The 13,641-nt window shown below is 42.0% G+C and overlaps 1 protein-coding gene across 1 annotated transcript in view; it reads right to left on the bottom strand.

Annotated features, from left to right (window-relative positions):
* The window catches only part of cdh2 (cadherin 2, type 1, N-cadherin (neuronal)), a 77,710-nt gene that overhangs the window by 19,689 nt on the left and 44,380 nt on the right, over positions 1 to 13,641 (bottom strand). Inside the window, exons 3-11 of the mRNA XM_055944064.1 lie at positions 12,985 to 13,226; positions 11,153 to 11,308; positions 10,417 to 10,572; positions 7,864 to 8,008; positions 7,591 to 7,763; positions 7,111 to 7,248; positions 2,392 to 2,577; positions 1,616 to 1,869; positions 1,302 to 1,444 (exon numbers count right to left, since the gene is read on the bottom strand). Coding sequence (XP_055800039.1) covers positions 1,302 to 1,444; positions 1,616 to 1,869; positions 2,392 to 2,577; positions 7,111 to 7,248; positions 7,591 to 7,763; positions 7,864 to 8,008; positions 10,417 to 10,572; positions 11,153 to 11,308; positions 12,985 to 13,226 — 1,593 coding nt within the window. The remainder of the gene's footprint in view (positions 1 to 1,301; positions 1,445 to 1,615; positions 1,870 to 2,391; positions 2,578 to 7,110; positions 7,249 to 7,590; positions 7,764 to 7,863; positions 8,009 to 10,416; positions 10,573 to 11,152; positions 11,309 to 12,984; positions 13,227 to 13,641) is intronic.

Raw genomic sequence — 13,641 nt, 5'->3', positions numbered from 1 at the left:
ACCCAGCGTTTCAAGCCTCCTCCTCAACCCTCTCTAGCTCTCTCTCCACATGCACATTTTCAGTCGTATCTTGCGCCATGGGCTACACTTGTCTGTCCATCACGCATGTAAACAACTAGCTTGTCTGCTCTATCTGCACTGATTGGTGAAGTCATTTAATGAGCTAAATGTCAAAAACATTTGGTTTCACAGGTTAAAATAAGAACAGAAAGGAACAATGGTGGTTCGAACCGGTTCAGAACTTTATTTTGCTGGTCTGAACAGTGGAACGAAAAACAAACAAAATTAGTGGGTCTGTTCAGAATGAAACGATTGGAAATGTTTGGTTCCAACCACTGCCAGAAACACAGCGTAATAAGAATCTCATAGGCACATTACAGCATTCAAAACAAACAGGAATCATGCTATCATACATTATATTACTCCACACCCAAAACCCTTTTTCAAAAACCAAACGTCTCAAAACAACACCCCATCAACAGCTACATCTGACCTCTTCTAAATAAGAGATGCAAAGAGAGAAACATGTGATTCAACACACTAGGAGAGTGAGTAAGGGAATGAGGAAGAGAGAGATCAGTATGTTAGGGAGGCTGTCTGAGACACACATATGCCTGTGTGCGTGTGTGTGCGTGTGTGTGTGTGTGTGTGTGTGTGTGTGTGTGTGTGTGTGTGTGTGTGTGTGTGTGTGTGTGTGTGTGTGCGTACGTGCGTGCGTACATGTGTGTGAGCAGGAGGGTGTGCGTGTGTATTTGGCAAAAGCACAATGAAGAGCTCAGTCAGAATTAAGCTAAGACACAGCAGGGGCTCTGTGGTGTGTGTATGTGTGTGTGTGTGTGTGTGCATGTGCCCGGGAGAGAGTGTTTTTAGAGAATGTGTATTAGAGCACTAGTTTGTATGCTCATCCGTATACATATCATTTTCAGAAGTAGTCCTGCCATTGTCATATGAGATTGTCTTAGAATTTTGTGGGGATTTTGTCAACAAAATATTTTTATTATCGTGCCAAGAAAGTGATTCAGACTGAATGGATTGTAATTTAATTTAATTCATGTGAATAGTAAGATTGAGCCCCATCCCCCATCCTCCCACATTAAACACAACTATAAACACAGGAAACTCTAAAAACAGTATAGGCGCACACACACACACACACACACACACACACACACACACACACACACACACACACACACACACACACACACACACACACACACACACACACACACACACACACACACACACACACACACACACACACACACACACACACACACACACACACACACACAACTCACCATTGTCAAAGGCCATGAAGGTGATGTTGTAGAGGTTATTCTTCACATAGGGAGACTCTCTGTCCAGCACAGCGATGGTGGAGATCCGCCCATTTACAGGGTCTATCTCCAACCAATTAGCAGGGTCAAACAGCTTTGAATACCTGGAAATCAACCAAAAGGACGAGAGAACACAATTACAATAGGAAGTAACATGACACTCTAATGCCTTGGAAACGTACACATTCAACACATATAAAACATCATAAAACATATTATCAGCTAACATGAGCAACCCTGCAATACTCCCCCCTCTCTCTCTCTCCTCTCCGTACCGTATGTTCTGCTGCATGTATCTGTCAGGGTCCTGTGCTGTGAAGGTGGTGAGTAGCGAGCCGGCTGGTAGCCCCTCCTCCAGTTTGATGGCTTTAGGGTTGGGGGAGAACTCTGGGCTCTCGTTGACATCTGCAATGCGTACAGACACGGTAGCGGTGGACTGACGGGGCAGGTGGATACCACGGGCCAGGGCAACCTCATTCTCAGCCAGCACCGTCAACACAAAGGAACGACTCCCCTCATAGTCTATGGGCTGGAGATGGAGAGACACGTAAACACGCAAATACACACCAGTTTGCCACACTCATATATACAAACATACAGTTTATTGGCCAGATAGGCATACGTTAGCCGCAGTGGAGGCTGCTGATGGGAGGACGGCTCATAATAATGGCTGGAACGGAGCAAAATAAATGGCATCAAACACATTTTTTGTAATAAAAATAAATAAATAATTAACCTTTATTTAACATTGTAACCATGTGTTTGATGTATTTGATACCATTCCACTCATTCCGCTCCAGCCATTACCACGAGCCCTTCCTCCCCAATTAAGGTTCCACCAAGCTCCTGTGATTAGCCGTTATAATGTGTGTGTTTATCTGTGTGTGGTTTTTATGTGCAGCATCTGTCTCTGTGTGTACATAAATATACAGAGAGGTACATGTTGTGTGCATAGCCCGTGTACAATATATGTGATGTGTGTATCTGTGTGCTGTATGTACAGTCTGTACTGTATGTATGTATGTATGTATGTATATGTGCTGTGTCCTACCTTGACCACAGTTACCAGTCCCTCGTTGGTGGTGGGGTCAGTGGGGATGGAGAAGCGTCCAGTGGGGTCTCCAGCGGTGATCCTGTACACAGTCCTCCAGGCTGCAGTATGGGGCTGGTCCTTATCTGTCACTGTCAGGTTAGCTACGATCACATTCACACGGTTCTCATGCACATCTCCATAAAACTACAGAGGGAGGGGCAGGGAGAGAGTGATGAGGGAGTGAGAGATGAAAAATATATCAGTCTTTGAAATAATTTTCTGTCATGGACAAAGGAACGCAAAGGCTGTGATGATATTAATTAACAAATATTTTGATCTGAATGTGCAAATAATCAGGAATGATTCACAAGGAAGGTGGATCCTTTTGAATATGAAAGTGGACGAAAAAGAGATTTGGCTCATTAATCTATATGGTCCAAATCAGGAGGAGCCACACATCTTTGAAAACATTTATACCAATTTATTGAACTTACAGGCAACAAATGATCTAATCATTATGGTAGGAGACTATAACACAGTGTTAAGTACCTCAATGGACCGTAAAGGTAATCACTCTACAAACTATCATCACCGTGTGAAATCACAAATATTATGGACACATTAGAAATAGTGGATATTTGGAGACTAAAAAACCCCAACCTAGTGAGATATACATGGAGGAGACTTAATCAAGCTAGTCGTCTTGACTACTTTCTTGTCTCTTTCTCTCTTGCATCAAAGGTTCAAAACATTTTAATAGGAGACAGAATGTGATCGGATCATCATCTAATTGGCATTCACATAACTCTTATAGATTTTCCATGTGGACGGGGATATTGGAAATTTAATCAAAGTTTACTGGAGGACAACTTATTTTTAACTAAGACAAAATAATTTATAACTGAATTTTTCCAGTATAATATAGGTTCAGCAAATCCCCTTATTGTTTGGAATACCTTTAAATGTACCTTCAGTGGTCATTCAATTCAATATTCATCAATAATAAAAAAGCAGTTTCTGGCTAAAGAAACAAGACTAACAAGGGAAATCCATTAACTAATAGTACAGGTAGATAGCAATAAAAACGATACTACAATATAAAGACCCAGTCTATCTAAAAAACTGGAGGCCCCTTACACTTCAATGTTGTGATGCAAAAATACTAGCAAAATGCATAGCACTCAGAATTAAAAGGGTTTTACCAGGTATTGTTCATCCTGATCAGACAGTTTTTTTTTACATGGATGATACATTGGAGATAATATATGACAACTACTAGAAATAATAGAACATCATGAAACATATAAGAAGCCAGGAATGGTATTTATAGCAGATTTTGAAAAGGCATTTGATAAAGTAAGACTGGATTTTATTTATAAATGACTGGATTTTTTCAATTTCGGTAATTCTCTTATAAAGTGGGTAAAAATAATGTATTGCAACCCCAGGTGTAAAATAGTAAATAACGGCTCCTTCTCTGAGAGTTTTGATTTGTCAAGAGGAGTAAAACAAGGGTGCCCGCTGTCACCATATCTATTCGTTATTGCCATCGAAATGCTAGCTATTAAAATCAGATCCAATGACAACATTAGAGGATTAGAAATCCAAGGCTTAAAAACAAAGGTGTCCATGTATGCCGATGACTCAAGTTTTAAGCTAGATCCCTGCAATGTCTCATTAAATATAACTTTTCTGTACTCTCTGGACTAAAACCGAATTATGATAAGTGTGCAATAATACGTATTGGATCCTTAAAAAATACAACTTTACATTACCCTGCAGCTTACCTATAAAATAGGCTGATGGTGAAGTAGACGTACTCGGTATTCATATCACAAAAGATATAAATAAGCTCTCCACAATGAATTTCAATAGAAAACTTGTAAAAATAGACAAGATCCTGCAACCATGGAGAGGTAAATACCTGTCTATTTATGGAAAAATTGCCCTGATGAACTCTTTAGTCATATCTCAGTTTACTCACTTACTTATGGCGCTGCCTACTTCTGATGATTCGTTTATCAAATCATATGAGCAAAAATAGTTTGCTTTATCTGGGACGCTAAACCAGACAAAATAAAACAAGCCTATCTATATAATGAATATGAATTGGGTGGGATGAGATTATTAAATATAAAAGCACTAAACCTCTCTCTAAAAGCTTCACTCATTCAAAAGTTTTATTTGAACCCTAAATGGTTCTCAAGTAGATTTAAAAAGAAAAGCTCATCCATCGTTTAAAAATAGCCTTTTTGGGTGGCCTCCCGGGTGGCGCAGTGGTCTAGGGCACTGCATCGCAGTGCTAACTGCGCCACCAGAGTCTCTGGGTTCGCCCCCAGGCTCTGTCGCAGCCGGCCGCGACCGGGAGGTCCGTGGGGCGACGCACAATTGGGCTAGCGTCGTCCGGGTTAGGGAGGGTTTGGCCGGTAGGGATTTCCTTGTCTCATCGCGCTCCAGCGACTCCTGTGGCGGGCTGGGCGCAGTGCGCGCTAACCAAGGGGGCCAGGTGCACGGTGTTTCCTCCGACACATTGGTGCGGCTGGCTTCCGGGTTGGAGGCGCGCTGTGTTAAAGAAGCAGTACGGCTTGGTTGGGTTGTGCTTCGGAGGACGCATGGCTTTCGACCTTCGTCTCTCCCGAGTCCGTACGGGAGTTGTAGCGATGAGACAAGATAGTAATTACTAGCGATTGGATACCACGAAAATTGGGGAGAAAATGGGATTTTAAAAAAATAATAAAAAAATAAAATAAAAATTGCCTTTTTGCCTTTGTGCTGATTGCCATGTCTCATTTTCGATTAATTGAAAATGATACTTTTTTCAAAGTATCTGTCTCAAACAAGCATTGCAGAGCTGGTTACAATTTCAATTTCATCCCCCTGAAAAGATAGAACAAATATTACAACAAATATTATGGCTGCACTCAAATGTGCTGGTTGATAAAATACATGTATTTATGGGAAAGATGTTTGAAAAGGGTATTTTGTTCTTAAATGATATTGCAAATTGTAATGGTAGAGTTATGTCCTTCATGGAGTTATCAGAATTGTATGGGAAGGTCTGCTCAATCCAAGAGTACAACCAATTGATTACAGCATTGCCCCAAAAATGGAGGCGGCGGGTGGCAGCGGGAGGAGGTAGGGAACTGGTCTGTCTGCCCAATATAAAAAATCAAAACTGGCGGAGGAATAAAAATATTATAAATAGGAAAGTATACCAGTTTCATTTGAGGACCAGGATGTTGACAACTGTGCCATACAGATTACAAAATAGTTGGGAAGAGATTTTTGATGTACCGATTCCATGGGATTGATATATAAAACAACGCAATATTCAAGACTTCGTGCTTTTCAGCTAAAATGATTATATAAAATTCTTGCCACCAACAAAATGTTGAATATTTGGGGCATAAAATCATCGAAGCTCTGCAGATTTTGTTGTGAGGATACAGAATCAATAGACCATTGATTTTGGTATTGCCCTCAGGTAGCCTGTTTCTGGTCTCAGGAATGGCTGGAAATGCATAGCATTGATCTGGAGACCCTAAAAATAGTACTGTTAGGAGATCTGGAGAGACCAGGTCAGTCAATTACTAATATACTAATAATCTTAGTAAAAGTATTTATCTTCAATACGCAATCTGTATATTCTATTCGATAGATTGAAATTGTACATTAAATGTCATAGCATAGTTGAAAGATATGTGCTGCGTGTTAACACGAAGTGGGTGGCCAGTAGAGATAGATGGGATGGGCTGAGGGAAGCTGAGGGTTGGTATGTTGAATTGGAGTTGCTGTGTGAGAGAAAGAATCATGGTCAAAAGATAAAGGGTAAAAAAAAGTCAAAATAAAACATAATAAAAGTACATTTGAATGACACTAAGTGGCAGTGTTTTAACAACTAATACTGGTTTGCCTGAGGCTGATGTCGTGCAGGTGTTTGTACACATGCATATACACACACTCTCATTCAAATAAACACATACAAGAACACACACATACATGTAATAGTGCCAGACATGCACACAAACATATACAGTTGGCCTTGCTGTTATGATTTCAGTTGTCCTTGATGTCCTGTGTTTTAAATGTATTCTTTAAAAAAAATGTTGCATTGTTGTTTGCTGTTTTCTTCTGTCTTTTTCTTTTTTCTCTTTAGTTAATTCTCTTGGTTGTTGGTGCATTCGGGGGTTCTTAGGGGTGGGGAATGGAATTAATTGTATTTTTTATTTGTTTTCCTCCGGGGGGGGGGGGGTGGACTGTGGGAGGGGTCTCGAATGGTTGAGGGACAGCTGTTGGGGAACTGTGGGGGGATCTTGGAGGGTTCGGATTTCACAAGATTGCGATCATGAAAAAGGAAACTTTGACATATATTTTATATCACTATCATGCACACACACCCTCACACATAAGGATGGCTCTGTTGCAGAAAGACTGATACATGTTTGATAGTGTCTTGATGCTGTATTGTTTGTCCTTCATGTTCTAATACTTTAATGTTACCCCTTCCTTGTATTTTTGTATTAAAAAAATCAATAAAATAAAACATATATATATATTTGTTGTTTTTTTGTTGAAAGATTGTTTCTGTGGTGTCCTTTGTGTGAGAAAGAAAGTATTGTGTGCGTGTGTATTTGTACTGTGTCTGTCTGTCTGTCTGTCTGTCTGTCTGTCTGTCTGTCTGTCTGTCTGTCTGTCTGTCTGTCTGTCTGTCTGTCTGTCTGTCTGTCTGTGACTTACTGTGTCAGCGGTGAACTCTGGGGGGTTATCATTGACGTCAGTGATCCTTATGATAGCTGTAGCTGTGTTAGACAGGCCGTAGGTGGGGTTCCCCTCCATGTCAGTAGCCTGGATTATCAGTGTGTACTGAGGAACTTTCTGGAAGGAGGAAGACAGAAAGGGGACAGGTTCAGATTACAGAGAATACCTTAGGCAGACAGTATGTAAACACAAACTCATACACTGCAAAAAAAAATGTTTTAAGTCCTGCTGTTTTTACAGTAATTTCCTGGCAGCATGTAAATTACCTGTAGATTACCTGTAGATTACTGTAAAATAAGTTACAGTATGTTACCGTTAATTCCAAATAAACTCTGAAGTACAGTATTTTACAGGAGGGTGCCAGTAAGTTACGCTAGAAACAACTGTATATTTTTTTTTACAGTGTACACATTGATACACATCACATGCGCACACACACGCGCACACACACCCACCCACCTCTCTGTCGAGGCCTGCTGCTACAGTGATGATGCCTCCTGTCTTGTTGTTGATGGTGAACATGTTGGAAGAAGGACTCTCAGGGTTCTGAGATATAATCTTGTATCGGAGCATCCCATTGGCTGTCTTAGGGTCGTCCTTGTCCACTGATGTCACTGTCATCACAAAGGACCCTGGGAACGCAAACCAAGCAGTCAATAAAAAATGTACTATGTGTTTGTGTGGGTGCATGTGTGTGTGAATGTGTGCATGTGTATGAGTGTGTGTTGTTACCTGGTTTGGAGCCTTCTGGTACTGATCCGTTGTAGATGGTGTGTGTGAACTCTGGTCTGTTGTCGTTCATGTCTATGACATTGATGACAATGTCTATGGGGTTCTCTATCTGGTTCCCATTCAGGTCCACAGCATGGGCTCGCAGCTAAATTATCAGATAGAGGATCAGGGTTAGGACACGGTTAGGGAATGTCATGGCATGGGCTCACAGCTAGATGGTCAGATACAGGATCTGGGTTAGGATACAGTTAGGGAATGACATGGCATGGGCTCACAGCTAGATGGTCAGATACAGGATCTGGGTTAGGATACAGTTAGGGAATGACATGGCATGGGCTCACAGCTAGATGGTCAGATACAGGATCTGGGTTAGGATACAGTTAGGGAATGACATGGCATGGGCTCACAGCTAGATGGTCAGATACAGGATCTGGGTTAGGATACAGTTAGGGAATGACATGGCATGGGCTCACAGCTAGATGGTCAGATACAGGATCAGGGTTAGGATACAGTTAGGGAATGACATGGCATGGGCTCACAGCTAGATGGTCAGATACAGGATCTGGGTTAGGATACAGTTAGGGAATGACATGGCATGGGCTCACAGCTAGATGGTCAGATACAGGATCAGGGTTAGGAAACAGTTAGGGAATTGTTAGAGCCAGTTTGCACTGTTCTGTGAAGGGGTAGTACACAGAATTGTACGAGATCTTCAGTTTCTTGGCAAAATCTCGTATGGAATAGCATTCATTTCTCAGAACAAGAATAGAATAGAGTTTCAGAAGAAAGTACTGAGGAACTTTGTTTCTGGCCATTTTGAGCCTGTAATCGAACTCACAAATGCTGATGCTCCAGATACTCAACTAGTCTAAAGAAGGTCGGTTTTATTGCTTCTTTAAACAGAACAACAGTTTTCAGCTGTGCTAACATATTTGCAAAATGGTTTTCTAATGATCAATTATTCATTTAAAATGATACACTTGGATTAGCTAACACAACGTGCCATTGGAACACAGAAGGGATGGTTGCTGATAATGGGCCTCTGTACGCCTTTGTAGATATTCCATAGAAAATCAGCCGTTTCAGCTACAATAGTCATTTACAACATTAACAATGTCTACACTGTATTTATGATCAATTTTAATTTTTTGAATGTACAAAAAATTTGCTTTTCTTTCAAAAACAAGGACATTTCTAAGTGACCCCAAACTTTTGAACGGTAGTGTATATGAATTAACAAAGCTAACCGACTGAATTTCAATACCTACTCCCCTGGAAATTAGGATATTTGAGTCTTTCCCTTTAAATTATCATAGAAACGACCCCTCTCAAGCTTGATTGTTCGGGGTTAGAGGAATAGAAAGCCACGGATCTGGAGATGAAAATGACGAGGTATCAAGTTGATTTTGATTGGTCTGAAGCACGGAAACGCCTCCTAATGTTACCACCTCCCAACACCAAAATATGAAAGAGATGCAACCAAGAGCTGCGTTGTCTAAACTAGCAACGGTCACGAACTAACATTCCTATTTAATTAACACTTATGTACAAGAATGTTAGGGTTCTAATATTGTAGAGAACAATCTAATAATTAATTGTATGTGATTCATAATGACATAGGCTAAAGAAAACAAGGTTGAGACATACATTCAGCAGCTCCCCATATTTTGCTACATTGTAGAGCAGTGAGTGAACGCCCTACATATTGCTTACACTTCAGAGGGCACAATTTTGAGGGCAGAGAGAGGAGAAGGGTGTGAGGTATTGGGATTGGAATGTGGCCATTTACTGAGGTTAGTGTACACTTGGCCTCTCAAGGGTGGATCTAAAGACCCTTATGTGGATCTAAAGACCCTTATGTGTTTCTCTCCTAGGGCCTCTCTAACAAGAGAGCAGTACAGGGAAAAAGCAGAGTACCCTCCCCCAGTACCTGTCTCCAAAACAGCCATGTTAGAGAAGCCTACTGCTAGGCAGGGAGGAGTAGCTGCCATAACATACTGCTGTTACAGTACCCTCACCCTGTACTCTGTCTCATAGCTGCTATACTGTATGTGCTGCTCCCTATACCCAGTCTCCAGTAATGCCACGGCAACAGCTCATGAATATATTCATCACAGAGCTTCAGTGACTCTGACAACTACATCACACTGTATGAATATTCATGAGGGAGCCCCACCCTTCATGCAAATGTCCTGCCTGCAGATATAGCCAGAGTTGCTCAAGTGTGTCTCAGTGTGTGTGTGTGTGTGTGTGTGTGTGTGTGTGTGTGTGTGTGTGTGTGTGTGTGTGTGTGTGTGTGTGTGTGTGTGTGTGTGTGTGTGTGTGTGTGTGTCTATTTGTGTACTGCAGATCAAAGGTAACATTCTCAGACTGATGTTTCCAGTCCAACTACCTCAGGGTGACGTTTTACATATGTTTTACATACACCAGCAAAGAATGTGGTCAGAGGGATCCTCTATGTGGGATTCCCTCCTGATTCAGTGAATCTTCCAACCATTTCTGGAAAACCTGGGAAAGTAAGCAGAATTTTGCAACCCCCTACTACACACTTACATGGAAGTTGGAGATGTGTTCGCGGTCGAGGGGTTTGGTCACAGAGAGCTGACCAGAGATAGGGTTGATGATGAAGATCCCGGTCGGAGGCTGATCAGCACCGGGTCCAGTCACACTGTACCGGAGGAGACGGTTCTTATCACGGTCCGACCGGATCTAGACCACAGGGGGAAAGAGAGAGAGAGGGAGAGCAAAAGAGAGGGAGGGAAAGATATTCCCACTTTAGATACAGTTACACAACCACACTTTTATTTAAAACATATTTAGCTCCACTCAACACCATACATAGGCTATACAGTACAGACAGAAAGCATGTGTACATCACCAGAATGACCAGAACCGCCTGTCTCTCCACAGATTCTAATATAAATATCATACCAGAAGATTGTGTTAGGAGGAAATAGTGAGCGCTACACACATACGCTGTACATACCGTAAATATACACAAAACACTTACACACACACACACACACACACACACACACACACACACACACACACACACACACACACACACACACACACACACACACACACACACACACACACACACACACACACACACACACACACACACACACACACACACACACACACACACACACACACACAATAAAGCCCTCTGAGCTAGTGGCCGAATGACAGACTTTGCATGACAGTGTGTTTGTCTTCTCTTGATTAGCCCCCCTGGGAAATGTGTGTGAAATGTGTCCTCTGAACCATGTGTGTGTCGTACCCTGACTAGTTCCTCTGGGAACTGTCCTCGTGAGTTCTCAGGGACGTTGATGGGGGGGATGACCCAGTCCCTCTTTACCCGCCTCAGAGATCCATCACCCCTGACGACCACGCTACGCCATGGAAACATGATCACAGCTGCATCACTGGAGTTCACCTGCAGAGACAAAACATGTTACACACCAATATACAGACACAGACAAAAATACAGACAGAAAGATATATTTCTCGGACAAACCCACCCACATCGAGAAGTTATTCCAGAGAAACATCACACACACACACACACACACACACACACACACACACACACACACACACACACACACACACACACACACACACACACACACACACACACACACACACACACACACACACACACACACACACACACACACACACACACACACACACACACACACTGTTTATGTCCCAGAGGTCTCTGTTGACTCACTCCAGAGAGCTGGATTAAGGTTTTCATTACTGATGACCTGATCAATCACCATCCTGGGCTGTGTGTGTTTACCTCAAATGTATTTGCAGCCTAGGAATGCAGTTTAGTTTCCACCACACTCTAATCTGAATCTGAATACAACCCTTTAGCTATAGAATTAGGAATTAAAATACTTAGTTAATTACCCACGTAATTTAATAGGATGTCTATTAGACATCACATCCCCTTTCTCTACCCCTCCATCTCTTTTGCTCCATCTCTATCCCTCCATCTCTACCCCTCCATCTCTATCCCTCCATCTCTACCACTCCACCTCTACCCCTCCATCTATATCCCTTCTCTATTCTTCTATTTCTCTATACATCTATCCCCATCCTTCTCTCTCTCCTGCTTCCTTCCCCCAAATCTCACTCCATCCTTTTTCTCTCCCTCTCGCCAAACCATCCCTCCCTTTTCTCAGAGTTTTCTGCTCCATCCATCTGTTAAGAGAGCTAGCTGACTAATAGTTAGCTAACACTCCACTGGTTAACCGTTGCTAGTTCATCGCTTTTATTCACAGTTTCATATTGGTGGTGTTTTAAACAGCTTTTTATTTTCTCACATTGTTTTCACTGCTCCCACAGAAGGCTGGGAGACTGTAATGGACACAGTAAGTATATTGCACTGCACTATTTCTGGGAACATTTTTACTGGGAGATGTGAACGGGTCGCTGTAGTAGCTCTTTAATGTCTCCCCTTATAGAGACAACCTCCTTTTTTCTATAATTTACACACAGCAGGCAGCAGCACCTGATGCTATGTGTGTGTCCCAAACTACACTTTATTCCCTATATAGTGCACTACTTTTGACCAGGGCACCCATAGCGGTAGTGCACTATATAGGGAATAGGGTGCCATTTGGGATGCATTCTATACTGTAGCGAGCACTGCCTTGTTTATGTGGTTATCAGCACTTCACTGGCCATCAAAGGTTAACAGAGTGGGCTGTGAATTTTTATTTAGTACATTTAACATGAATGATTCCTTATAAATACGTAAGAGTGGTCATGAAACTTGGTTAATCGACTGGTGATGGATAATGTATTCTTATGATGAACTGCTCCTCTGACTTCCATCTCCACATCATAATTATTCATGTATTTTCTCCATACTTACACTCTTATAAAAAAGGGTTCCAAAAGGGTTCTTTGACTGTCCCTACAGGAGAACCCTTTTTGGTTCCAGGTAGAACCCTTTCGGGTTCCATGTAGAACCATCAGTGGAAATGCTTCTACATGGAACCCAAAATGGTTCTACCAGGAATGAGAAGGGTCACCTTGAATAGATAAAAGCTTCTGATAAATGACCATATTGTGATATTCTTATTTTATCCTTACCTGTTTGTTGTGTTCTGTTGTCTCTCCCTGTCCATCTGTCCGGAGGTGGAGGTGAACGCGTGTGTTCCACTCCTCCTTGGTTTTCTGATCCCTCGCTCGCACCACCAGGAAGGCTCTCCTCCTGTCCGCCAGACGGAGGGCGTGTCGGGCGTACACCATGCCATCTTCACCCAGCCTGAAGTCCACCGCGTCGCCCACCTCCAACAGAACCCTGTCGCCCAGGCCACAATCTGCAAACCTCACTGAAGGGAGAGAGAGAGGGGAGAGCATGATATGAAAACATAGGAAGACAACTTAGAACAGGTCAATATATATATATATATGAATGCAGTTTAGTTTCCACCACACTCTAATCTGAATCTGAATACAACCCTTTAGCTATAGAATTAGGAATTAAAATACTTAGTTAATTACCCACGTAATTTAATAGGATCTCTATTAGACATCACATCCCCTTTCTCTACCCCTCCATCTCTACCCCTCCATCTCTTTTTTTTATATATATATATATACTTCACTCATTCAACCTCACTTGGGTCACTCCAAAGTCAAAGGCCTACACTTCCTAGGTCCTCTTCATGTTTTATTGTAATCTCTATGTGACAATCCTTCACCTTGTAACCTTAGAAATATTATAACATCAGCCGTCAACCATGT

Source organism: Salvelinus fontinalis, chromosome 14 (assembly GCF_029448725.1).
Source record: "Salvelinus fontinalis isolate EN_2023a chromosome 14, ASM2944872v1, whole genome shotgun sequence".
NCBI lineage: Eukaryota > Metazoa > Chordata > Actinopteri > Salmoniformes > Salmonidae > Salvelinus > Salvelinus fontinalis.
Note: the sequence above shows the minus strand (reverse complement) of the source record. Positions and strands in the feature narration are given on the sequence as shown.